At 55.7% G+C, this 23,860-nt stretch overlaps 8 protein-coding genes across 8 annotated transcripts; 2 read left to right on the forward strand and 6 right to left on the reverse strand.

Moving 5' to 3' along the window:
- Nucleotides 1-4: 4 nt before the first annotated feature.
- PG986_005791 (uncharacterized protein) lies at nucleotides 5-1,372 on the reverse strand (the record flags this gene model as incomplete). Its single annotated transcript, XM_066842013.1, has 1 exon — nucleotides 5-1,372. The coding sequence occupies one exon, from the start codon at nucleotides 1,370-1,372 to the stop codon at nucleotides 5-7; it is 1,368 nt and encodes a 455-aa protein (XP_066701875.1).
- Nucleotides 1,373-7,518: 6,146 nt separating this feature from the next.
- Nucleotides 7,519-8,967, forward strand: PG986_005792 (kinetochore protein nuf2; the record flags this gene model as incomplete). The annotated part of the gene is made up of 2 exons (XM_066842014.1): nucleotides 7,519-8,793; nucleotides 8,854-8,967. 2 exons carry the CDS (start codon nucleotides 7,519-7,521, stop codon nucleotides 8,965-8,967), a joined length of 1,389 nt encoding a protein of 462 aa, XP_066701876.1.
- A 234-nt stretch (nucleotides 8,968-9,201) lies between these two features.
- PG986_005793 (uncharacterized protein) lies at nucleotides 9,202-10,107 on the reverse strand (the record flags this gene model as incomplete). Its single annotated transcript, XM_066842015.1, has 1 exon — nucleotides 9,202-10,107. The coding sequence occupies one exon, from the start codon at nucleotides 10,105-10,107 to the stop codon at nucleotides 9,202-9,204; it is 906 nt and encodes a 301-aa protein (XP_066701877.1).
- Nucleotides 10,108-10,589: 482 nt separating this feature from the next.
- PG986_005794 (uncharacterized protein) lies at nucleotides 10,590-13,118 on the forward strand (the record flags this gene model as incomplete). The annotated part of the gene is made up of 2 exons (XM_066842016.1): nucleotides 10,590-10,629; nucleotides 10,720-13,118. The coding sequence occupies 2 exons, from the start codon at nucleotides 10,590-10,592 to the stop codon at nucleotides 13,116-13,118; spliced, it is 2,439 nt and encodes an 812-aa protein (XP_066701878.1).
- Nucleotides 13,119-13,580: 462 nt separating this feature from the next.
- Nucleotides 13,581-15,204, reverse strand: PG986_005795 (uncharacterized protein; the record flags this gene model as incomplete). Its single annotated transcript, XM_066842017.1, has 2 exons — nucleotides 13,581-14,249; nucleotides 14,290-15,204. The coding sequence occupies 2 exons, from the start codon at nucleotides 15,202-15,204 to the stop codon at nucleotides 13,581-13,583; spliced, it is 1,584 nt and encodes a 527-aa protein (XP_066701879.1).
- Nucleotides 15,205-16,907: 1,703 nt separating this feature from the next.
- On the reverse strand, nucleotides 16,908-18,343 carry PG986_005796 (uncharacterized protein; the record flags this gene model as incomplete). Its single annotated transcript, XM_066842018.1, has 4 exons — nucleotides 16,908-17,262; nucleotides 17,390-17,818; nucleotides 17,877-17,937; nucleotides 18,022-18,343. 4 exons carry the CDS (start codon nucleotides 18,341-18,343, stop codon nucleotides 16,908-16,910), a joined length of 1,167 nt encoding a protein of 388 aa, XP_066701880.1.
- Nucleotides 18,344-19,303: 960 nt separating this feature from the next.
- Nucleotides 19,304-21,010, reverse strand: PG986_005797 (MFS general substrate transporter; the record flags this gene model as incomplete). Its single annotated transcript, XM_066842019.1, has 3 exons — nucleotides 19,304-20,261; nucleotides 20,317-20,563; nucleotides 20,674-21,010. 3 exons carry the CDS (start codon nucleotides 21,008-21,010, stop codon nucleotides 19,304-19,306), a joined length of 1,542 nt encoding a protein of 513 aa, XP_066701881.1.
- Nucleotides 21,011-21,408: 398 nt separating this feature from the next.
- PG986_005798 (uncharacterized protein) lies at nucleotides 21,409-22,679 on the reverse strand (the record flags this gene model as incomplete). The annotated part of the gene is made up of 3 exons (XM_066842020.1): nucleotides 21,409-21,888; nucleotides 21,951-22,556; nucleotides 22,617-22,679. 3 exons carry the CDS (start codon nucleotides 22,677-22,679, stop codon nucleotides 21,409-21,411), a joined length of 1,149 nt encoding a protein of 382 aa, XP_066701882.1.
- Nucleotides 22,680-23,860: the final 1,181 nt, after the last annotated feature.

Below are 23,860 nucleotides of genomic sequence, written 5' to 3' on the forward strand. Positions count from 1 at the left end.
CGGCTCATTCGCGGGTTCCGGTTGCTTGGATTGTGGCGCCGCCGCAACCGCGGGGGGATAGAGGAATGCTGTCAACCCTATGGAAGTTTTCCAAGGGGCTAGGTGCGCGTCGCTTGGCCTGTGGTTCCTCGGCCGGTCGGGCTGGCTCCCTTTCCTGTTTGCTAGGAGAGTCATTCGACCGCCGATGTCTTGACGAGGTGACCACGGCAGATGTGGTATCAATGCCAAGACCCATAGTATCACGCCCCAAGACGCCCCTTTCTAGGTTTTGAGGAGGGGGTGTGCCGTTTCTCGCGGCTTCTGCTTCTTCTGCCCGTTGTCGTTCCGATTTCCTTGCTAGCCGTTTTTCGACTCTTTCTCGATCTCGCTGGGTTTTCCGTTCCCTCCTCCTCTTGTCCCTCTCCATAAGTTCGCGAAGATCGGAGGCACCGAGGTCATCTGCAAGGTCGTCGACTCGTTTGTGGGCTTTCAAGGTCGACTCGGGTATCGGGCCCCTTTCGGCCAGCTTCCTCTTCTGTGACCCGGTCCGAAACGGGCCCGAACCTGACGAGGCGCCATAGAGAGGGTTGGATGAGTATCGTAGCGTCGGGCGGGGTGCCAGTGCATCGAGGGAGGAGAGCTTCCAGGCGATCTGGTCCGAGTCGGTCGACATGGCCGAGTTGATCGACTCTGGCCCGGGCAGAGAAATATCGGAGTCTCGCTGGTCCCAGGGACGAGCGGGCCCCGTACGGGCTCGCTTGCTTTCCCTCTTCATCGGTCTACCCGAAGTCCAGCTGTCGGTAGCAGGGCGAACAGGCGTTGGTTGCAAGTGGCTCATGGCCTTTACCTCAGCTTCGCGGTCATGATCTTCTTTCCTTCGTTTGCTGGATTTGTGGCGTGGAAGATGTTGGGCGCTGCGTTTACTGCGGGAGTCGTTGTGGTGGAGGGTGGGAACTCGGTCCCTGATATCCATTTCAGGGTTCTGTGAATCATAAGGGTGGCCGGTGGTGTGGTTGGATGGGCCCTGTTCCCTGTAAATATCATGGTCGCTAAGTGTCGTGGCGGATTTTGGAATAGCGGGCACGGGTGGGACTGGGTCGTGCTGGCTTGGGCGAGTCCGCGCGACACGAATTGAGTCCCGACGGCCCGGCGAAAAACTATAGGTGCGGCCCCGCCACTGGTGTTGGTCAGGCAGATCGCCCCGTTGCTGACGTTGCCGCTTGCTAGCTCTGCGACCGGCGACATCCAGTGAAGGTGTCGCTGCATCGACGGGAACTGGCGAGGTGGCGGGTTCGGTTGCTGCTCGGAGAAGGCCTGGTGCATCGACCGTCTGCCGCCCATTGCCCGGGGGTCGTTTGCGCGACCCTTTGCGGCGGAATGGCCAGATGGCCATTATGCCCTGCGTTGATGTGCAGCTTTTTTATGCAGGTGTGTCGCAGGAGGCGGCGTCTAGCAATGCAAGGTCGTTGCCCTACAAGGGTGTTGGTTGTTGTGCGTGATGCTTTTAGCGGGTGCTGTAGGTATTAACATTATCGCCATTTACGAGGTCGTGGGGTCGGGAAAGTCAATCCAGAAAAGCAGAATTGTCGTCGATTCGACCTATAGGTGCCGGCCGACCACACAGTGATTGATTGGCGTCGGTTGACTTGCTTTGGAAGGTCGCTGCTGCTGCTGCTGCTGTTGCTACTGCAGTTGTCGAAAACGAAAGAGCCTCGAGAAACGGGTTACCTTACGCAATGGATATGCAGTTGCACAGCATTGGGGCGGTCGTGTTTGCGCAACTGTCGAACAGGACCTGGAAAGTGGTTGAACGAGCCAAGGCGAGAGAGCAAAAGGCCGTCTGTTGTTGCTAGAGAGGGATGACAAGTGAGAGCAGCAGATACGGATCGACCGTATTGAAACGCCCGGGCTTTACGTCGGCCAGGAAAATAGCGAACTTTAACAGATTGCTGCAAATTGGCGTATTTGCATGGCAATGCTCCCCGTCGCGCTGTGTGTGTCGTCTTGTCTAGTATTTGATGCGGAATCCAGCGCGGTAGGTTGGCAATCGCGATTTGCGTGCGTTCTGGAATGACTAGGTTTCACTCAATTCTTCGCTCAATGCCGGGTGGGTGGGGGATGGTACAGTCTATCATAGGGGAGGGAAGGTCGAGACAGCAAAAAGGTCCTTGGTTCCGGGGGGGGTCCTCGACTGCTAAAAGAGAGGAGCATGAAAAACAGGAACAGGAACTGATGAACTGCGAACGGGGCAGACCAGGGGAGGCGGAGGGGTGATATGTGATCAGGACGGGTGGTGGTGGTAGCAGTGGTAAGATGGCGAATGGGTGTTGCCCCGGCTGTGGGCGATGGGCGATGGGCAAGGGGAGAGGGATGCTTGTTCTATGGCGATACCATCCGTTCACTCCTGGGTGGCAGTGGCGTGGCCAACAGAGAATGGCTGCTACTCTTGACTTATTTTAGAATTCCCCCAAGGCACAGCGAAGAAGAAATACCACACACTGCTTCTTCTTGCTCCCCTGCTGTCCGTCCACGTCCAAGACCCTACCACAAGAGGAAAGGAAGCAAGTACATTCACTTTGAAGTCAGCTCTGAGTGCTGAGTGCCCTGTAGTGGTAAGGAGAGAGGGGGCTAAGGGCTGGCTGTCCCATTCTTCCCATCCCGCTTCTTGTTCTGCTTTTTCTCCCCCATGTCCATCCATCAATTCAATATTGGGATTGAATTGATGATTGACTTCGGTCAATGTATCGGTACAAACCATAAAATCGGGAAGCAGGTACCAGAGCCAAACAACCCACCTGTTCCCTGCTCTCACGTTCTAGCGGGCGTGTTACATAGTATGATGGGTAAGTAAATGCGAATCCACCGTGTAGTGACAGGGTTGTTATGCTCACGTTATGTTAAAATAATGCGCGTTATTTAAAGATCTGGCTCGTGCTCGGTACTTGACAAGGGGGTCGTTATTTCGGCCTCCTACCACGTACGCACCGGTACCTACAGGGCACCTGGGCCGCACAGAGACTGGACGGTGCCAATCACCAATCGTGGTGGGGGCGTTGGGAAATCTCGTTTCTGCTACTGGACAAGTACCGCTAAAACGCAAAGTACCTCAAACTTCCATCGATTGAGGGCCGATGGCTGGATGGCCAATGCTGTCTCTGCTCCTAACAGCTTCCGGAGCTGTGAATACTAATACATACACACTTAGTAATAGTACACCCCAGCGGGCATAAGAGGCAAAAAACATTCGTACAGCGTGTTACGTGTTGGCCCCAGGTTAAGATGGAAGAACAGTCGTAGTGCGATGTAACAACCCAAAATTCCCAGACCTACAGTAGAGAAGCTCCAAGCTGAGCTGGCCGCTGGTCGCGCTCGCGATACCCTATTCTGAACCTTACCCTTGTGTATGTGTATCGCAGTCGTCCACTGGCACGCAGGCGCTAGCTCACCGTGACTCGAATTCAATTGATCTGCTTGGAGCAGGTTTCCTATTCCGAGCTCCTCCTGCGACATATTCGGCGGACCTGCTGTTGTTGTGGCCACACAATCGGCCCATCCCTGTTACGCAACCACATCGAAAAATATCTCGGATGCTGGGTAGGTAACGAACGACAGGCATCTCACTCGCGCTCTTGCTGTTACATACATACAGTACACCCTGACGGCCTCGGAGAATGTGTCGGTGATGCCAACTGATGGAGGTATGCAGCAGGGAGAGAGGTAGCGGTACCTGAATTTTCCCGCAGCACAAGTTACAACCCCTGCACGCACCAGTCAGTCGACAGTCCCCCCCCCATCTGCCTTTCGTACATATGTACCAGTGACAGACCCCTGGACGACAAACCTCTTGATGCAGATCGTATTCAGAATCGGCTAAGCGGCCAGGGTTGAGGGGCGTGGTTAGGTGGTCACTTAGTGCCCTGTCGTTTGTGACAGAGAGAGAACGAGAGCGAGCGAGCGACAAATAGGCCGCATTACTGTGCTGTACGCTGTAATGCCGCGTCCTCGATAGCACCCACCAGTCTGCTGGCAACGCGGCTGGCTCATTTTTTGCTTCCTACTATGATGTGATGCCATTATCCAAAAGTTCACGCTTCAACATAGCCAATTAGTTTTGACCGAAGTCTGGAGGACGATGTCTTTGGCAGACTGGGATACGTCGCGCGACAAGTTCCCCCGAGCCCCTTCGGCGGCCTGCCGTTGCAAGGCCCCGGCCAGTGCCACCGCCACGAAGTTTGGGGAGGTTCCTCAAGTCAGAAACCCTAGGACTCGCAGTGGCCGTCCAGGTTATTATTATACATAGCATATTCCAGCCAAGCCTGATCAGCTAACCTAACCCGCTGGTTGCTTTTAGTAATCTGAGGACCAACTGTGCTTTGACGCATCGTTTTCCCATTGCTTTTGAGGCTATTATGCGGCTATCCCGCCGATAACAATCTCACTTGCTGAAAAGTACGTATTAGAGACAGCCACATCTGGGGTCACAACACGCATGACAGAATCGGTCTCTGCTGAAAGGAAAAACAACAAAACTTCCAATTCGGCTACGGGAAATCGCAGGGTAGGCCGGAAAGGCACATATCTCATTTCACATACTCCATCTAGATCGGGGTTGCTCGCATTTGGACGTTTGGCGAAAACGTGGCGAGCGCCCTACCGCCTGCGACTACCTCTTCCGCAAGCCCATTGCTCACGGCAGCTCCTGTTTTCGCAGGCACGGCAGTCAATTTCCCCCTTCTCAGATTGTCTCGCAAAGCTGCATATGACCTACCACGTAAGTAGGTACCTACTCTACCAATCTATATAACCCACCGCCGCTCGAGCCAAATATGAGGGTATAAACTTGATGCCATCGTCGATGTCGGGCCCCCTAAGCGCCGTCATTTGCGATGTCGGGTTCCTTCTGCACTGGATATGCCTGGGCGCGTTATGTCATGGTCGAGTAAGGTAACAAAGAAAAACTAGAAAACTGGCTTGGCCCCCGGGCGGTCCAGATGCGTCGTTTCGGGGTTGTGGCCGATCAGCAACGGGTTTGTGTGTCGAGAGAGGCAGTGATTGGCATTCGCCCATGCCAGGGCCCCGAGGGCTAGGCCTCCTTCCCAATCGGCGTCACGGTGGATCTCGCGTGTCCTGCTGGGTTACGCCCAGCGTCACCGCGCACGCCATTCACTTGGGTACCGTGCAGGGCAAGCAGCAAGGTAAGGTTTTTTTGTAGATTCCAAGAATCTCAACGGGCCGCACACGCGATCTACTGTTACGTGATCATTGTCGCTCATCGAAGCTCGATCTCGGCAGTGTCATAACGACGACTCTCGGATTCTCTCCCCTGAGACGACAGGAGTGCAGGCCTGGACGTTCCAAGGGGGCACCATCGGCCTCGTGCCGTGGGGTCTGATGCGGGGATTCAATTGTATGCACCGCTGTTAAAGCATGCCGTTGTGCCTGTCAGACTGACACGTAGTGCGCAGATGCGCGACACGCATTTTTCCTTGACCACGGAGCCAGTAAGATCCTCAGAGGCGATGGTGATAAGTGGTCTGTCTTAATTAGATACAGTATGCAGATCATGAACTATGTAGAAGTCTCCTCGGAACCCTGTAGTGGTACCGACGAACCGGGGATGTTCCAATATCGTTGGAACTCGGCTGCACGCAAGCTCGAGGGCAAGTCACATCGTCTTCAAACGTTGATCCTTCTACCACCGGTACGTCCGGATATCTGCCACCTAGACATGGGACGTATCAAAAATCGACGCCGCTCTGTGATTCGCCTTAGCTAGAACATCAGAAGGATGGACAACGGGCGAGTATCGCTGCTGATTGGATATACCGTTTGAAGGAGGTGCCGTGGCACCGGTGCGTGTGATTACATTACGTCTTTTTACTTTCCAGATGATTACCCTTCGTTTTTCTGCCACTATCAGCGCCCCGTAATTCGATTGGTGATGCGCAGGTCGAACATTCGAAGGATTGTTTCTGGGGCGCATTCAATGATGTACAAGATCCATGGCTAAAGATCCGGTGCCTTGCTAGGCTTGGGAGTCCAGAGACCTGAGTAATGGGCGGCGGCCATCTTTCTCGCTGCGAAAAAAAAACCAATTGGTCCAACCAGAAATGAGCCTCATTTGCCAACTTCAGCTCTAGGCGGTATCTGGGCATGTTTACGAACACACCAAGTGACAGTATTTCTGGTATGCGCGGACAGTACACTTTCCAAGTGATACGCCAAAATGGAAACGAAGAGAAATAGTAGTAGCAACTGGTTTTCTGGTCGGCTATTGTTTGCCCATGTCTTAACGGCAGGCATCGTAAAAGCCGGACTGTTTCGCCAGCAATCCGGCTCCATGCTCCCTCAGCAACCAGCAGCTTGACTCGCTGGCACGGCTTATGGGTGGATCGGCCATATATTTGTTTCGTAGGGCAACTTTTTAGAGCTGTGTTGGAGCTGGGAGCTTAAGCTATAGCATGAAGCGTTAACGGCCTGGGCCACCCCTCCAACCCTCCTAAGGACCCTGAAACGGAGATTTAAATGGCCCATCAGCTCGGGCCAAAGCCCAACGTGTGTGGACTAGATCTGAAAGATCCCACGGGCCTCTTCCGGCCTCACCCTGCCGGATGCCCGGTCCCATAGGCTGGCAAGTCCGGTCTCAAGCTATATTGTATGGCGGACTCTGTCTGTGATGATCATTCGCCACGCGGAGCTGCTATTCCTCTGGTCCCGTCTGTGTGGTGCTTGTTGGTTCTTTTCAACCCCAGGTCTAAGTGAAACGCTGTTTACTGGACGAACTGTCCCGTCATCTGCTGCTTATCGTTGCTTTTTGTTGCATTAGACCTATGCAGGTAGGATGGAGAGTCCGGCAACTGGACCGAATCAAATTTATCACTACCAAGAAACTGTCCAGCTGTGCGGACGAGTCTACCTAGTCTGAGACGCAGGAAAGAGGTTCTCCGGTCTGTGCGTGCTGTAGAATAAGCAACCAACAGATACCTTGGCTGGACAACGTCTGGGAGGCGGGTGTGGGTAATGGGTCACTCGAAATTGAAGTTGAGAAATTCAAATTCCATATTCCATGAGAACCATGGTCTGGACGATATCATTGTTATTATTAGGCCCGAATTTGCTGCAAGTTGGACACATTTTGACACCCGTGGATACTTATCTTCTGCAGACCCTGTCCTTGCAACTGGAAAATTCCGGTCTGTTTTGGAGTTTGTCCGCCAGCTGGGAGGAGGCATGCCGGCAGCTGGTGGGCAGCTCAATTGGCAGCCACTTGTCGCCAAGGGCAACGCGACTTCCCGATGTTTACCAGAAGAAGGTAAAGTGGTGTCAAAGTCATTTTTGGTTAAGGAAACATTGAAACGAAATCTGGCATGTGACTCTATAAACGCCCATACAACACATTGCCTTCTTCAAGACATCAATTGATACACGATACGCTTACACGGATCATTGCGATTGGAACCGGGTCTTTTCATAGACCAAACTAGAGAGCGTGAGGGGAATACGACAAACAGGACCAGCACTCAACGCAACACCGCCATCATGTCGTTCAATCCGCGTATGTCAATCATACCGCCGTCGCAGACCACATCGCGTACGACGCGCAAGAAGGAAGAGGAGGCAGATGCCTTCATGCGCCTGCCCGACAAAGAGATTGTCGGATGCATAACAGACATCGGAATCCCTTTCACCGTGGCCGACCTGAACAAGCCCAACGCGGTCCAGGTGCAGATGATATTCGAGTGGTTCGCCGAGCTGCTCCTCAACGCGACGCGCGAGTCGGTCGAGCCGGCCATGCGCGCCGCCGCCGAGGACATCTGCGGCGACTACCCGGACGTCGTCCCGCCCGACACGCGCAACCTGATGGGCTTCTACGTCTCCCTCCGTCGGCTGCTGCTGGAGTGCGGCGTCACCGACTTCAGCTTCACGGACCTCTACAAGCCCACCCACGACCGCCTGGTCAAGATCTTCAGCTACCTCATCAACTTTGTGCGCTTCCGCGAGAGCCAGACCAACGTCATCGACCAGCACTTCAACAAGGCCGAGACCACCAAGGCTCGCATCGAAGCCCTCTACGAGTCGAACCAGGAGATGGAGGTCCGGCTGGCCGACATGAAGCAGAACCGCAGGGCATTGGAGGCGCAGGCGCGCGAAAAGACGGCCAGGAATGAGGAGCTGAAGAAGACCTTGCTGGATCTGCGACGAAACCAAGAGAAGGTTGCGGCGAGGCTGGAAGAGGCGAAGGCGAGGAAGGGCGAGCTGGCGCAGAGGCTGGAACAGAAGACAGCCGACAAGCTGCACCTGAAGCAAGAGAGCGCAAAGCTGCGGCCATACACCCTGCAAAGTCCCACCGCTCTGCAGACCAGTCTCACGGAGCTTAACAACACGCTCAACTCCGACAAGGGCCATATCGACGCTTTGGACCGCAGGGCCCGCGCGTTGCAGACATCAACGGATTCCTTCACCGTGGTCGCGGCCGATGTGGCTTCTTGCATCAAGTTGCTGGACGAGGTATCTACGGAGCTGTCCAAGGAAGAGGAGGAAAATGCGCGAAATTCCAAGCAACGGGATGCACTTTCCGAACGCGGTAACAACGTTAAGGAGGTCGAGCGCACAGAGTCCCTCCTCCAGCGCCAGCTGTCGAAATGGAACGAGAGGACAGAGAAGCTGCGCGACCAAAGCCGGGAAAAGGCACACGAGGCCAAGGAGAAGATGGAGGAACTGCGAGCGCTACACAAGAAGCTGACCGAGGAGCGGTCGGCCAAGGGCACTGAAATGGAGAGACGGCGTGTGCGCATCGAGCAGACGGAGAAGAAGGTAACTAATCCAGCCCATCCCAGAAACCGAGTGCTTAAAATGCTAACCCGACAATTTTAGATGATGGACCTCAAGGAAAACATCGAGAACGAGGTTCGTAACGCCTATGACGAGTATCTCAAGATGGAGTCGCATATCAAGCTGTACATCACAGAGATGGAGCAGGCTATCTGAGTGGTCTCTGGAGTTTGTTTACGATAATGTTACGATTGATGAAAGGATACCCCTGGAGTATTTGGATTATGGGCGTCAGGTGTTTGAGGGGTGCAGACAGTCGTATGAGCCTGTACGAAATACATGACCATACACGAGACCAATAACGAACGTGATATCATATGCTATGCCAACATGCTATGGCTCAGGGCGCCTCATGTCAAGAACTGTGGCACTTGCCACTAAGAATGTGAACTAAACCCCTTGATCTTGAAGTTCTTCATCCCACTCCCCCTTAACAAAGTCACACCATCGACTCAGAACCCTTCCGACCTCAACCGCTCTTCCGGACCAACCACCTCCCTCGTCGGCATCGAACAGTCCCGGCCTGAGTGGTACGCCTCCGCTGAGTATGGGTACTTTCTCCCCCAGGAGCTTTTGCAAAGCTTCCTCACCCCTTAGCGTCTTCCTGCTTCTCCCGTCCTCATGAGTTTCATCGCCTAAAGTGAGATCATGGTCACGGGGACTTTGGTAGGGCGAGGGCCCAGGCGGATCGGCCACCTCGACGCGCCAGCCGAGCCGCCGGCCCGTCTCGGCCACGGCCGCGCACGTGGTGCCCAGGCCCTGCGCGCTCCACTCGCTCGTGTCCCGGTGCAGGGCCACGAGGCCGTAGAGGATCAGGTGGGGCGGCCTGCGCGCGGTGGGGGAGCGGAAGGAGGATGGGGGTGGCGGGATAGGGTTGGAGGAAGATGAGGTGGGTGAGAAGATGGATAGGTAGGACCGCAGGTGCGTTACCGTCGGCGTGTAGATGGTCCTGATGTGCCGCGAGATGGAGAGCTGATAGAGTGGGGAGGATAGGAGTCTGATGTTTGAGTCTGGCGGCGGCGGCGGCCGTGGCGGTACCTGTTGTGGTGGTGGTGCTTGATGTCCTCCTGGTATTGGGTTGTCGTGGTTATCGAGATTGGCTTCTTCTCCCAACGTGTTTCGGCTGTCTGGTATGGGTTGTCCGTGCTGTGTCGTCTCATGGACGAGTGCTTCTAGAAACGCGGCCCGCGAAGAGCAGATGATGAGCGTTGTCGGGTAGACATGGTGGTCCAGGATGTAAGTGAGCAGCTCCGATGGCAATGCTGGGGAGAGGACCAGTACGTTGGCGGGCTGCATGGATAATAGGCAGTAACGATACGTGCTATTGTAGATGCATGTTTTTGTAAATACGAGGCTGGGCAATGGTCTCCACTGAAGAAGTGAGATATGACCAATAAATCTTCAATTGCAGATCCATTGCATGGCGTTGTGGTGATGGCATTTGCATTGGCATTTGCAGGTATCATCTACGGCACAAGGGTCCTTCCTGCCTACTGTAAGGTTCGTGCAGGCGCCCGGTCCGTCCCGCCAAGGTCCCGCTAAGCGAGAGCTCGACCGTCGCACACAAAAGCAAAGCCCCGCCAACGATTCAGCAGCAGTCGCAGCAGCAGCTTCCGGCGGCCGGGGTCCTCTCTCGATTACGTACGTCACATTCATTATTATTTCCTACAGACATACCACATTTGCCCCGGCAGTATAGTCCTCCTATTCCGGCACACGACAAACAGCAGCAAGGGAGCTGACTGTGCGTCCCAGCCGGCTTTTTACTTTTGTTCGCCATGGAGTCCATATCGCGCATCTCGACTCTGCTCGAGAGTGGTAAGCAAATGGCTCCCGCTCTCTACCCTCTCTTTCTCACCCCATCGCCAAGAGCTTGAAGCTAATCATGGACGATCGACAACCGCACAGCACGCGAGCTCACCCTAGACGCCGCCCAGGCCGCCCGAAGCAGCACCCGCACCGCGACCAAGTCGCTCCCGACCGCCCACCTCAAGAAGCTCCTCGACAGCCGCAATGAGCGCGAGATCCAGGACGGCCTGCGCCGCGTCACCGCCATGATGTACCGCGGCCAGCGCACCCTGCCCTTCTTCTCCTCCGTGGTCAAGAACGTGGCCTCGCCCAACCTCGAGATCAAGAAGCTCGTCTACATCTACCTCATCCACCACGCCGAGCAGGAGCCCGACCTGGCCTTGTTGTCCATCAACACCATCCAGAAGTCCCTGTCCGACGGCAACCCCCAGGTCCGCGCCCTCGCCCTCCGCACCATGTCCGGCATCCGCGTCCCCGTCATCTCCCAGATCGTCTCGCTGGCCATCAAGAAGGGCGCCGGTGATATGAGCCCCCTCGTCCGCCGCGCCGCCGCGCTCGCCATACCCAAGTGCTACCGCCTCGAGCCCGCTTGCCTGCCCCAGCTGCTCGAGTACCTGTCAGGTCTGCTCGGCGACAAGCAGTACTTCGTCGCCGGCGCCGCCGTCTCCGCCTTCCTCGAGATCTGCCCGGAGCGCCTCGACCTGATCCACAAACACTACCGCAGTCTGGTCAAGAAGGTCGTCGATATGGACGAGTGGAGTCAGCTGGCTATGCTCCGTCTGATGACCGTCTACGCCCGCAAGTGTTTCCCGAGGCGGACGCGGAGCGCCAAGACCCAAGACACATCGGGCGATCTTGAAGGCTTCTATGGCGACTGGAGAACAGCCGCTCCTGGGGGCAGCGAAGAAAGCGTGGTTCTAGATCCCGATCTGACCTTGCTCCTGAACACCATCAAGCCCCTCTTGCAGAGTCGCAACTCGGGAGTCGTGCTGGCTGTCGCACGATGCTATGCCAACATCGGCACCCCAGAATACACCAAGATGGCAGTCGGTCCGCTGGTCGCATTGATGCGTTCGGCGCAGGACATCGAGCAGGTGGCCCTCTACAACATCGTGTCCGTCTGTCTGGTGCATCCGCCTTCCTTCGTCAAATATGCCTCGCATTTCCTTGTTCGCGCCACTGATAGCGCGCCCGTGTGGGAGCTCAAGCTGGAGATCCTCACCCTCATCTTCCCTCACTCGCCCCTCCACACCAAAAGCCTCATCCTCAACGAGCTCGAGCATTTCTCGCGCGGCACGAATAAGGCCCTCGTCCGCGAGGCGGTACGAGCCATCGGCCGATGCGCGCAGACCGATCCCGCCACGGCGCCGCGGTGCATGCGTCTTCTCTTGGGCCAAATAACAAGCCTGGACGGCACATTGGCCGCGGAATCGTTGACCGTCATACGGCATCTCATCCAGCAGGACCCCGAGGCCCACATGGGCACCGTGGTGCGGTTGGCCAAGAACCTGGATTCCGCCACGGACCCGCAGGCGCGCGCGACCATTATCTGGCTGGTCGGCGAGTTCGCCGGCCTCAACGGCGAGGACAACATCGCCGCAGATGTCCTGCGGATCCTACTGAGGGAGTTCACTGACGAGTCCGAGATCGCGAAACGGCAGATTGTCCTGCTGGCCGCCAAGGTCTATCTGCATCACATCAATCGCGAAGCCGAGAAGCTGCAGCAGGAACAGCAGCAAAAGCAGCAGGAGAAATCGGCATCGGAAGAGAATGGCGATGATGAAGACAGGCCCCAGTCTCCTGCGCCTGCTGTTCAAATGCCATCGGAAGACCACCCCATCGCTAGGCTGTGGAACTATGTGTTGCTGCTCGTGCGCTACGACACCTCGTACGACCTGCGCGACCGCACACGCCTCTACAAGGCGCTCCTCGAGGTGCCGCAGCTCGCGACTTTGATGCTGCTAGCGCCCAAGCCCGCACCCCAAGCCCTCAGCCCGTCGGAGACGCGCAAGGGTTTGCTGCTGGGGTCTTCGGCCCTGGTCCTGGCCGGCGGAGGCGGCGTTCACGGTCTGCGCGGCTACGAGCCCCTGCCTGCCTGGGTTGAGGAGGGCCGAGAGCCTGACCCGAAGCTGCGGGGAGCGCAGGAAGGCGGTCGGCCCGAGTACGGCGAGGGGCTGTCCCGCGGCTCTATACCAGCGTCCCAGCGGCTGGCCGAAACTTCTCCTTCTTCATCTTTCAGGGGCATGGAAGCCGCCGGCGCGGGCAAGAGCAACGGGTCCGGCGCCAAGACGCTGGACGATTGGTTGGCCGAGGATGAAGGCGAGAGTGAGGAAGAAGAGGAGGAGGAGTCCGGCGAAGAGGAAGAGGAAGACGAGGAGGAGGAGGAATCCGGCGAGGAATACGAAACGGATGATGGGGGAGAAGAGGAGGGTGGTGATGACGACGAGGACGATAGTGAGGGGGAAAAGGGGGAACTGCAGCGGTTCCTTGATGACTGAACGATGCCCTAAGTCCTGCATTAGCTGGCGGCACCTCGAAGTAGAGTTAAATGAAAATCAATATTCAAAATGGTGCATTCTCATGGCGACATTGTGATCTTTGGGTTTGTTGTGAGAGTAGTAAAAGTCCAGGCCTCGGGAGCGAAGTAGGGAAGGCTGGTTAATAGGGCATCAGAATATAATACGAATGACGGCTACGTTGAAATAATTTATCTTTATAAGAAATTTCCATGAAATGCACCATGACGCCTTGTCCCCGTTGGTCTAAAAACGTTTCTAGTAACACATGATGGCCGTTCGAATAGCTCCTTTGAGGAAAACCCATGCCTGCGAGCAAGTACCCATTTTCAACCACACACCTGAACCAAACTCCGTTTCTCCTAAATCACGGCAAACCATCAACGCCGGTGCCTAACGATACCGAAGACAACATCGGATCGCCTAGAAAGCATAATGCCAATTCTATAGAGCCACGGCCGCCGCGGTGACGACAATCTCGGGCAGGAGGCCACCGCCTTGTACCACCAACGGCGCATCTCCGGTCTTCGCGGCATCATCGCTCGCTGCACCAGCAACATCCATCATGATGGACGAGGCAGGGCTGCCTACAGACTCGGAGTCGCCGTCGTCATCGTCGGCACTGCTGCTATCATCATCGCCGCCGTTGATGCTGCCGCCCGAGCTCGAAGCCGACTCCGACCCCGAAGCCGCCTCGCTCTCGCTATACAGCTTCTCCATCGCGACCGTCTGCAGCGAAACATCGAGCTTGAGCAAGAACTTCCCCGCCCCGCGAAAGACGCGCTCGAGGTACTCGTCCGCCTCGAACTCGGCCTCGAGGGTGTCGCGCGACGAGCGAAAATCGTACGCGTGCGAGCCGAAGTGCGCAAACAGTGCGTTGCAGCTCCGCTGCATGCGGCGGGCCTTGGTCAGGCTGCGCGCGAGCTTCGCGTTGCCGCACAAGGCGGCCCAGGCGCGGCCGAGGGCGACGGGCACGGCCTGGTGCACGAAGTCGGCGAGGGAGAGCCAGAGGGCGTTTTGGCCGTAGTAGCGCAGGTCGGGCTGCATGGTCGGGTGCGCGGGGAGGCGCGCGCTGGTCATGATGCGGTAGACCTGGACGGCGTGGATGTTGTGCTGGAGGCCCGTCGTGGCGTGGAAGATGCGGAGTGGGTACTGCGACGGAGAAGAAGAAGAGAAGGAAGCCGAGGAAGAGCCACTGCTCTTCTCGAGCTGCGGGCCGTCGGCCAGGCAGGTCGAAACCAGGCTCATGGCCACGCTGTCGACGGGGACGATGTCGAGGACGGTCTCGAGGTTGCCGCGCACGACGCGCAGGACGCCCATCCAGACGCCCGTGAAGACTCCCGTGACGGCGGCGAAGCTGTCGATCCAGCCGGGCATCGGGTACTGCCACGCCGCCGAGACGATGCTGGGCCGCACCACGGTCAGGGGGCAGGCCCGCGCGCGCCTCGGCCACGACGTGCTCGGCCAGGCACTTGGTCAGGGTATAGAGGTTCGGGTGGCCCGTGAGCGCAAGGGCGGCGTCGCCCGACAGCGCGCCCGACCGGAGCTGCTCGCACAGCTCCGCGGCGGGCAGGGGCAGGGGCACCAGCCGCTCGTGGATCGGCGCCGTGGTCCAGGGCGTCACGTAGGCCGTCGACGTGAGCACGGCGTGCCGCAGCTTGGGGCAGCGGCGCGCCAGGGCCAGGAGGTTGAGGGAGCTGCCGACGTTCTCGCGCAGCAGCACGTCGGCCGCGGCGCTGAAGGAGATGCTCGCGGCGCAGTGGATGATGTGGGTGGTGTTCTCGTAGAGGTACGCCGCGTCGTCCGTGTCGGCGATGCCGCAGTCGTCTTCGCCCATGTCGCCCTCGATGACGCGCACATCGTCGATCCACGATGGCGGCAGCAGGCTGAAGCACGGTGATGCCTTGGCCAGATCTAGGAACCGTTCCCGCCCGCTCTTGGTCTTGTTGGCCCGCACGAGCACGACGATCTTGTCAAAAGGGAAGCTGGTCCGGCAGCGGAAGAGGGTCTCAACCACGACCTTGCCAACGAAACCGGTCGAGCCGGTGATAAGGATTACGTTTCCCATGATGATCAGGTATCAAATGGGGTTTAAAGAGCGTGATGTATAGAAGAAGAAAGCGGGCAGGGTTCTGATAGATGCTTTGTGGCTGTTGATATCCAAGAATTGAATCCCAAAACCGGTCGTGATCGACAGGCCCTTTATATCCACCCATTCTGACAGGAGTCTCTGTCGCCCTATCCCCTATCCCCTATGATGATCATGACGGGATACCGGCCGCATGGTGGAGAGCCAGGATGCTTGGCATCTACGTTCAGGCGTTACGAAAAAATCAATTTCGGCCGGTAGCCATGAGTCGAGGGCGACAGGACTGATGACAGCCAGCCCATTAGGGATTGAGGTAGTCCGGAAGAGTGACAGGCGCGAGCTAACGACGGGAGCGCCAAGCCCTCCATCTTGATGGGTTGGCTGTGCTGTCAACAAGGTGCGCATCCGAAATGGGCAATAAGCACCAAAGTGTTACCAAGAGGAAGGGCGGGCTCTAGTGTAGTTGCCCGCCGGCCTGGTGATAGCACATCTCTAGTCTCGTGCTCGAAGTTGAGATGGCTATTGTGCCCGCCAGGCATTGTCATCTCTTAGGGTTGTTGACAAGGGAAACGGCCGAGATTGGCCGTCTCTTAGGCGAGAGAGCGAGAGAGACACTGCCAAGCAAGGCCGCAGATTGCCGCATGCGCCTGTACAGCCTCCCACTCCAGCGGCCGTAGTTCTTCCCAGTGGCGGTGATTGTAGGTAAACAAAGGAATAGGTAGGTAGGCTGACATCATCTTGAAACCCAGCGACCGGTCCTGCCAAGATAAGCATGCTGATCCGGCTGTCGACCTGGGAATAGGCAAATCGAGTGTCTAGTGAGTCGCTTTCGTTCGTTGTGGCGGACACAGAATGAAAGGCTTCGGCAGTTGCACTCTTGCATTTCCTCCGACATCCGACCAGAAAGGGGGTATTGAGGGGGGAAGAAGAGGAGATTGAGATCAGCATTTCCGTCGAGTAAAGTTGTCCTGAAACTGATGGCTTTGGTTCCGAACTCAACTTCGTTTTAACCTTTTCACCAATCAACTAGACGAATCTAAATACTGCAAGTTCAAGCGCACCAGTGTGAGTGGCGCTTGCTCTGTTCTCTCCTCTGAATATGCCATGAGGTGCCAGACTTGTCGACACCTGGTTGATTGCCGCGACGCGAGAAAGAACTGGTGTACTACATGAGAGAGGGTCTATTCCTGACAGCGCTATTGATATCTCTCTTATGTTCTAAAGGGGGCTGCCATTGAGTGAGGTACGGGACAGGCCGCCGCGGACATAGCGGTAATGTGATCTTGAAGCCGGCTTTCCACCGGAAAATGGCATGACAATCGTGACAGCACCTCGCCGTGGGCGTCACCATAACTATGTCCATGATTCATGCCCTTGAGGTTCCAGAAACTTGCGATATTGTGTTTTATTTATTTATATCTTCATTAAATCGATAACAGCAATGTTGAGCAGGATACAGCCCGGGTATCTTACAAGCTCGCTGCCAGGCCATTACTCAATAAATGCATGTAACGCCATCCGGCTATGAAACTCCAATAAACCAAACCCTTCTTTCCCAATTGACCGCTGAACCAGACTATATACGCAAATGGTCCGTGTCAAAGGGCGAGCGAGAGCGCCATCAACTTCGTCTAGAACGATAGAAGATCAGAACACGGGTACTCCCAGGGCCCCCTTCGCTCTCAGAACGGGCGGGAGCGGTCCGTGTAGCGGGAGTACGCCGAGTACGCCGAGTACGCCGAGGGCGCGTAGTGGGACCGGTAGCTCTTGTTGCTGTTCTGGCGGCTCACCATCTGGGCCTCCATCTCGAGCAGGCGCCTCTCCATGTCGTCGAAGCGGCTGGCCCGGACGCCCGTCATGATGCGGCTGGCCCGCGCCCGCACCTTGCGCATCTCCATCCGCACGCCCTTGGCCACCGTCCCCGAGCTCACGCTGAAGGCGGCGTCGTCCATGGACTGGAACGCCCGGTTCTGCTCGTCGCGGAAGACGTACCCCGGGTGGCCAATGGTCAGCAGGTAGACACAAACGACGATGGCGCTGTAGACAAGAAGACACATATCTATGTCAGTTTTCTGAATCCATCAAGCGATCACGGAGTGGAGGTGAGTCGAAACAAGAGTAGGTGAGGTACGTCATGCGAATGTTACTGGGATATGTTGCTCACCATCCTTCCAACATGATAAACAGCGCCTCTTCCTTCATGAGTTCTCCGGTATATCCCTGGTACAGTTCAGCGACTCGGTAACAGCTCCTGGCCGTCGTCAAGATGAGCGCAATGAGGATCATGGCCATGAAGAAGCGGAGCCGCGTGTCGTAGCTATTGAGCTCGGGCGCGCCCTTGGGGCTGCGGAAGAAGCGCACGGCGAAGTCGGTGAACAGACAGGCGAAGACGGCAATGGAGAATACCTGCAGGGCCAGCCCGATGACCGAAATATGCTCGCCCGTGTGGACCAGATCGCTGCCCACCTCGGCCGTAGCACTGATGATTGCCCCGGCCGACTGCAGTGTCAGGGCTAGCATGTCGCCCGGCAGGAAGATCCACACAAGTAGGGAGGGTTTGAAGCGCTGGAGGTGAGGTGCGAGGTTATTGATACTGGAGTATGGTCAGCGACAAGCCTCATGCGGAAGCAAAACCAAGATGGAGCGCTTACGCCATAGCTAATGTTACATAGATGCCTGCGCAATAGAAGACGGGGACGATAGTCAAGAACACTACATATGGCGTTCGGTCAGTCATGCAAAATTCCATTGTCACGACAGGCGAGGGCTATTGTAAAGGTTTGTTGGTCCACTTACCTCCCTGTATAAGGAACGGATAGAACCCGAACGGATTGTAGTGCATGAATATACGCCCTATGTAACCCGCGATGGCGCTGGTGGTACAAGTGACGCAGCAGAGCGTGAAGAACCACGACTTCCAGCGGAACCCAAGCATGATGTGTAGAGCCATGGCAAAGGCGTACAGGGCGATGAAGATGATATTGACGGGGAGACTCGGGAGATAGCCCGTCACGCTCATCTCCAGCGGGCACAGGTCCAGTGTGCAGTTGACTTTGGGTCCGAATCCGATCATGTACTTGAGCTGTGCGGGATCCATGCCTTTTGGGAGACCTGTCATGATAGGGATAGTGGAATTGGGTGCCATCAGCGGATGAGGCAGATTGCCCATCGCTGTAACACCATTCGGGTGTGCCATGGCTAATCGTTCAGCAAGTATGAAAACGAAGAAGATATGTTGAAGAGGAACCAAGTTGGAAAACCAGTCCAAGCAGAACCAATGAGACTATAGTCGCTATAAAGCTGTAGCTGTGAAAATATACATGCACGACCAGGTGCAGCGGTTGGATTAACGAGTGAAAGCGGAGGGAAATGTTGACAGAAGCGAAAGAACAACAGGACAACCTCAGTATCGACTAGATAGTCGGAGGGCGCCATGCGTTATAAGCAAATGCTCCGACAGGACGTTTTCAAGTTGGTTGCGAGCTACCGCTGTAGCTGATATCGAAAAGGGGCCTTCATTTCGATACAACTCTGTTTAGTTCAAATGAAGGAGGTAAGGCCAAGACACATTCGAAGTTCCAAGAGGTGTGGACGCTTCAGGAGTCTAGGCGTTACGCTACTGTGCCCAGTCAAGAGTGTGGCCCAACTCAATAGCAAACTGTATCTGCGGCCGATAGTAGGCCTACAAGGCAGTGTCGTCCTTTTCCAGTCATCTCTAAGTAGATTCGAGGCGCGGTCGCCAATGATGCTATTTCCACACCGCCTTGGAATCTTCTTGGCTGTAGCACCCTTCGGAAAGGAGGCGTGGTGGCGCGCCATGAGAATGGTCATATCTCTAACCACACCCTCTTGGTAATCAAAGACGGTTCACCATGATTCCCTCCCGGTGGAAATTGACATATCCCCGATAAACAACGTGGCATTTGTCTAGAAGAATCCCATGCCGATGACTTCTTCCTAAGAAAAATGCTCTGCGGGCTTCATTCGATTAGGAACAATAATATAACAACAACAACAGCCCCGTAAAGAACTTACGGGAGCACGGGCGACCAAGTCCTGCCAAGCTCGCCTATAATTTTCAGAGCTTCACACTTCTGAAAACAACAATAGCTAGCACATAACAGGCCGCGCTGATGAAGAACGGTGTACCCAAAGCAGCACCTCCGGTGTTGATCCCATAGACCCAGAGGATCGCCATCAACGGTGCGCCCAGCAGCGAGCCCAGCGTTTTCACCATTACGACCATGGAGAAGACGTGTGTTTCCGGGTCAACGGACGCTGCCAGATCTCCTTCATGTTTTGGGGCAATCGCCGGCGACTTGAGCAACGATAGGGTGAAGATGGGGAGGGCAGAACCTAGAGCATAGATGAGCAGTGACGGAAAAAGCAGCCAGATCTCGGTTGAAACCGCAATCGCGGAAGCACCAAGTACCGAGATAACCCAGCAAATCAGTGCATACCGGGTATTAGCTTTATCGGTATCGCTGCTACCTACGGATACGCCTGCTGATGAGTGCCGCGATCGGAGGAGCCAAGGTATTACGACTGTGAGGAGCACAAAGTTGACCACAGCCTTGCCAGACAGCAAATACCCGGCAGAAGCAAAACTCCAGTGATAGCGCTTGGAAATGTACTGTGGAAGCAGTTTCGTGTCGGAGCTTGCCAACGAGGACAAGAAAAAGCAAATGAACATCAGAGTCAAGTTGCGTGGGTGGCTCGCGATAATTGATCGCAGAGTCCCAAGCCGCCTCAGAATGGCTCTCACGATCGAGTCTTGAGACAGTGGGACTGCCAGAGCCAGTGAGGGTATCAGTGGCTCTGCTTGCTCCAGCGTGGTAGCATTATTAGACCGGTTGGCCTCGGCCTTTCCTAAATGGTCAGGAAGCAATGAGACGGCGGGAACAGCGAGCAGGAGCAGAGCTATGCCTATCCAAAATGGTAACCAGATGAGGACCGTCATGGATGCCGCGGCGAGCGCCGGCCCGCCGAGAGCAACTACGTATGATATGGAGCCCATCCAGCCAAAGTAAGTCGCCCTGATCACTCATTAGCCAACAGCGCATCACGTCTTGCCAAGTCAACTTCACTGACCGAAGGACATAATCGTCCGTAATTCCCGAGGCGATTGTGTATGTGATCGAGTTGAAGACACAGTCCCCGCCGAGCACAGAGAGTACGGGGGCGGCGATGATGGCACGGGTGGGCAGAGCATGCTCAAAATAGCCGACAACGACTGCCCAGACGAGCATCCAAATTCTTGGAACCAGGTTCAGCCATAATATGGCACGCTGGCCATACTTTTCGGCCATGAAGCCGAGGGGTATAGTCATGACAAAATCTGTGCCGTTGTCAGCGACCCATCAAGCCCCGGTGAGCAGGTGATGCAGTGATGCAGGGTGTCGCGGATGGGGGGACTCAAAGCGGCGTAAGTACGCGGAGATGGCTTACCACCGACGATCCAACCCGTATCGACGGCGCCCTGGATCCACGCCAGTCCCCGCTGCACCTCGTTGACCTTGCAAAGTTCCTCCGGAACAGCGCCATCATGGCCGATCCGGGACTTGTCGTGCTCTGTGTAATACTCGCGACAGAGCCGCCTCTCGATGACGCGGTTCAGCGGGAGACTCGAGAGGCTTTGGGCGAAATTGACCAGTAAGAGCAGGATAAGCAGCGCACTAATCACGGCGCGACGAGGAACTGGGCCACGCCTGGCCTTTTGGTTGTCGTCTCTCTCCTGGCTGGCTGCACGCTCAGGGCCGAGGAAAGAGTCCGTGTCGTCCTCCATGGCATGCTGGGTTCTCTCGTAGTCAGGAAGATGAAAGCGGCAAGTCGGGAGGGTGCTTATCGCAGAGCACTGCCGGTCTTGCAATTCCACAAGGTCCGACCCACTAAAGACATTCCCCCAGGGGTGTTCCCCAGGCTTTAGCTTACAGGGTCGCCCGGTTGCCCCTCCTCCAACCCGCTAATCAATCAACGAGCTCTCGTTGGGCCCCATTTACGATGCATGTTATCACTGGACTTGGCGAGCACCTTTTTCATGTACATGGGCAGTTTACTTGATGTTTCTTCATCACTCCATTGGTACAACATCCAAGTGATGCGCCTTCCAATCCCATTTGAACTGCTACCCGGTGTTTCTGCGCAATCCGCCCATCAACCTCTGGACAAGACCAAGTCACTAGCCTAATCGCTGCTCTGCATAATGGCAGCGCCGTTATCCGACGGCACCTCATTAGCCATGACATCCATGCACAGGCCCGTCTCCTGGATCCCCAGGACCGACTCCAGCGCCGTCGCGAACACGCAGCGGACGAGCTGCAGCTCGCCGCCGAACTCGCTGTTGGTGGCCAAGATGACGCTCTGCGTGGCCTCGGTATGCTCGTCCATGATGACAAAGGCGTTGTAGTGCAGCTTCACGTTCTCGAAGTTCGGCTTGGGGAAAGCGCTGCGTACCACCATGTCGACCTCGCCCGCCGAGAGGCCCAGCAGCTCATCCGCCAGCGCCGGCTTCGCTGCAGGGGGCTCGAGGGCCGGCTGGTCGAAGAAGGGCGCCCTTAGCGAGGTGATGAACGCCACGACCGGCTGGACCTCATCCGCATCCTCGTCACTTTCGTTGCCGGTGTTGGCCTTGGACGATGCCTCCTTGACAAAAGCTTGAAGGGTCTATAACGAGATTTTAGTACCAAAACGAATGTCGAGGCTTCTACACATAACTGAAAGCTTACCTCAAGATTGACATCTGCGGTCCGGAAAACGGGCAGGTAAGGATGGGCCGTCTCGCCACGGCCTTCCATCGCGCAGTCCTCGTCCCACGCCGGACTCGGCTTCCACTTAGCAGACCGTAGCTTGGATGGCTGGTTGCGCAGTGCCTGGACCTTTTCGGCATCCCACACCCCTCCCACAGCTGCGGCCTCGTTGCGCAGGATGCGGGCGGCAGTGGAGTCCTCGGCGGCTTCAAGCTCATCCAGCAGGGACACGACGGAGTTGAGGCTGCAACGGATGTTGACACTGCTAGCGGCTTCTTCCTCATCTTCGTCTTCACCATCCCCTTCCTCGCGGTTCTCGTACTCGAAGGAGCTCACATAGCACGTGGTACGGTCCTCGGCCGAGTGACTGTCCAGGACGGCGTATGCCTTGGTTGTGGCCATGTTGTCCCGGGCCATGGCCTGGCGCATCGTCTCCCTGGCTTCGCCCTCTTCATCCTCGTCTAAGTTGATGAAGGGCGACGCATAGGAGCTGATGGGTCTGCTCTCTGCCGTGAGTATCTCGGACAGATCCGGCTTCACAGGTAGGACCAGCTTCTCATTGGAGAGAACTGCATCATTGATGAGCTGTGTTATTGAGCGTTAACTATCAGCACGGCCTGGATCAGCTCAATAAGTCCGCCTTACATTGCAATCGACATTCTCCGAGTCGGAGATGACGAGGTATCGCTGTTGCGCTCCGTTGCTCATAATGCCTGGATTTCGTTGAAGAAGACGGGGATGAAACTGGCAGGTCTCTGGTACTGTGAATGAAGAATATCTTGAGGCTTGCTGGGCACTCTGGACCACCAAAGTGAGGGATTGCAAGATAGGCAAATAAATCCTTGGTATTGGAATACGGATCATTCGAGGCACAAACTAAGCCATGATTACAGATCGTGGTTATGTACGTCCCAAAGCAACAAAGGGAAGATGACGACGAGGTCTTGTTAAGCCTTGGTTGCTTGGGGGCGGGACAGCCCCGCCAATCAAGGATCCTGGCTGCTAACCGATCAGGTCGTTGGCGGGAGGAGATGGGTCGGGAACAGGGACAGGGGCAGGGCTGGACACACAGCCCCAATACAGTAAGAGATATTCCTTCTTTGCTCCTAGGCATATATTACTACACTCTGCAATTGACAGAAATAATTGCCAATCATGTACCTCTTGGCAGCCTACGTGTACATGCAACAAACCAGCTGAGCTGAGATGCCCTGTGTTTTACTAAAAGGCGCCCCTTGGGCTAGAACCCACATCTCTAACAACAGCAGCCGCCAACACCAATTCAGCAAGTTGCTTGCCAGCCAGCACAATTAGGTACTTATTATGCATCAAGTGTCATGGTATTGCAGTCTCAGCTATGACGGCATGCCTGCATATCCAGCCCCCAAAATCTTACATACCGTATAAGCAAACGCGGCAACGCATAAGGCGTCTCTAATTGTAGCTTACGGGGCTCAGGTACCATCCCCCCCCCCGGAGACCCTGCAGGATTAGCCTATTGCGCATACGTGCACAGCAACACCCGGATGAGTCGCATGCCTTGACAGTTGGCATCCACGGCTGGCTTCTCCTTGGAATCGCTATACGTATTTGCAGGGCCTATTATTGGTTGAATGTGCCCAAATGAACCCAATTCTACAAGAGTGATGAAATCTACATAATATTCAAGGATAATAAATGAGCCTCTCAGGAGGTACGAGACGATTTACGTATAACAGCACTTATACTCTTACCCTATAAGATATGTAATAGCATGAGATTAAGACAATTGGAAGAAATATGGACGATGTAGGGACTAAACAATATACTCAATGAAAGACTTTATTGGAGTTGGCAGTATGAACAATTTGAATCTAGCAAACTGTCTAATGGGAAGAAACCCCTACGTA

This window comes from Apiospora aurea, assembly GCF_038362705.1.
Source record: "Apiospora aurea strain CBS 24483 chromosome Unknown utg000004l_segment0_segment0, whole genome shotgun sequence".
NCBI lineage: Eukaryota > Fungi > Ascomycota > Sordariomycetes > Amphisphaeriales > Apiosporaceae > Apiospora > Apiospora aurea.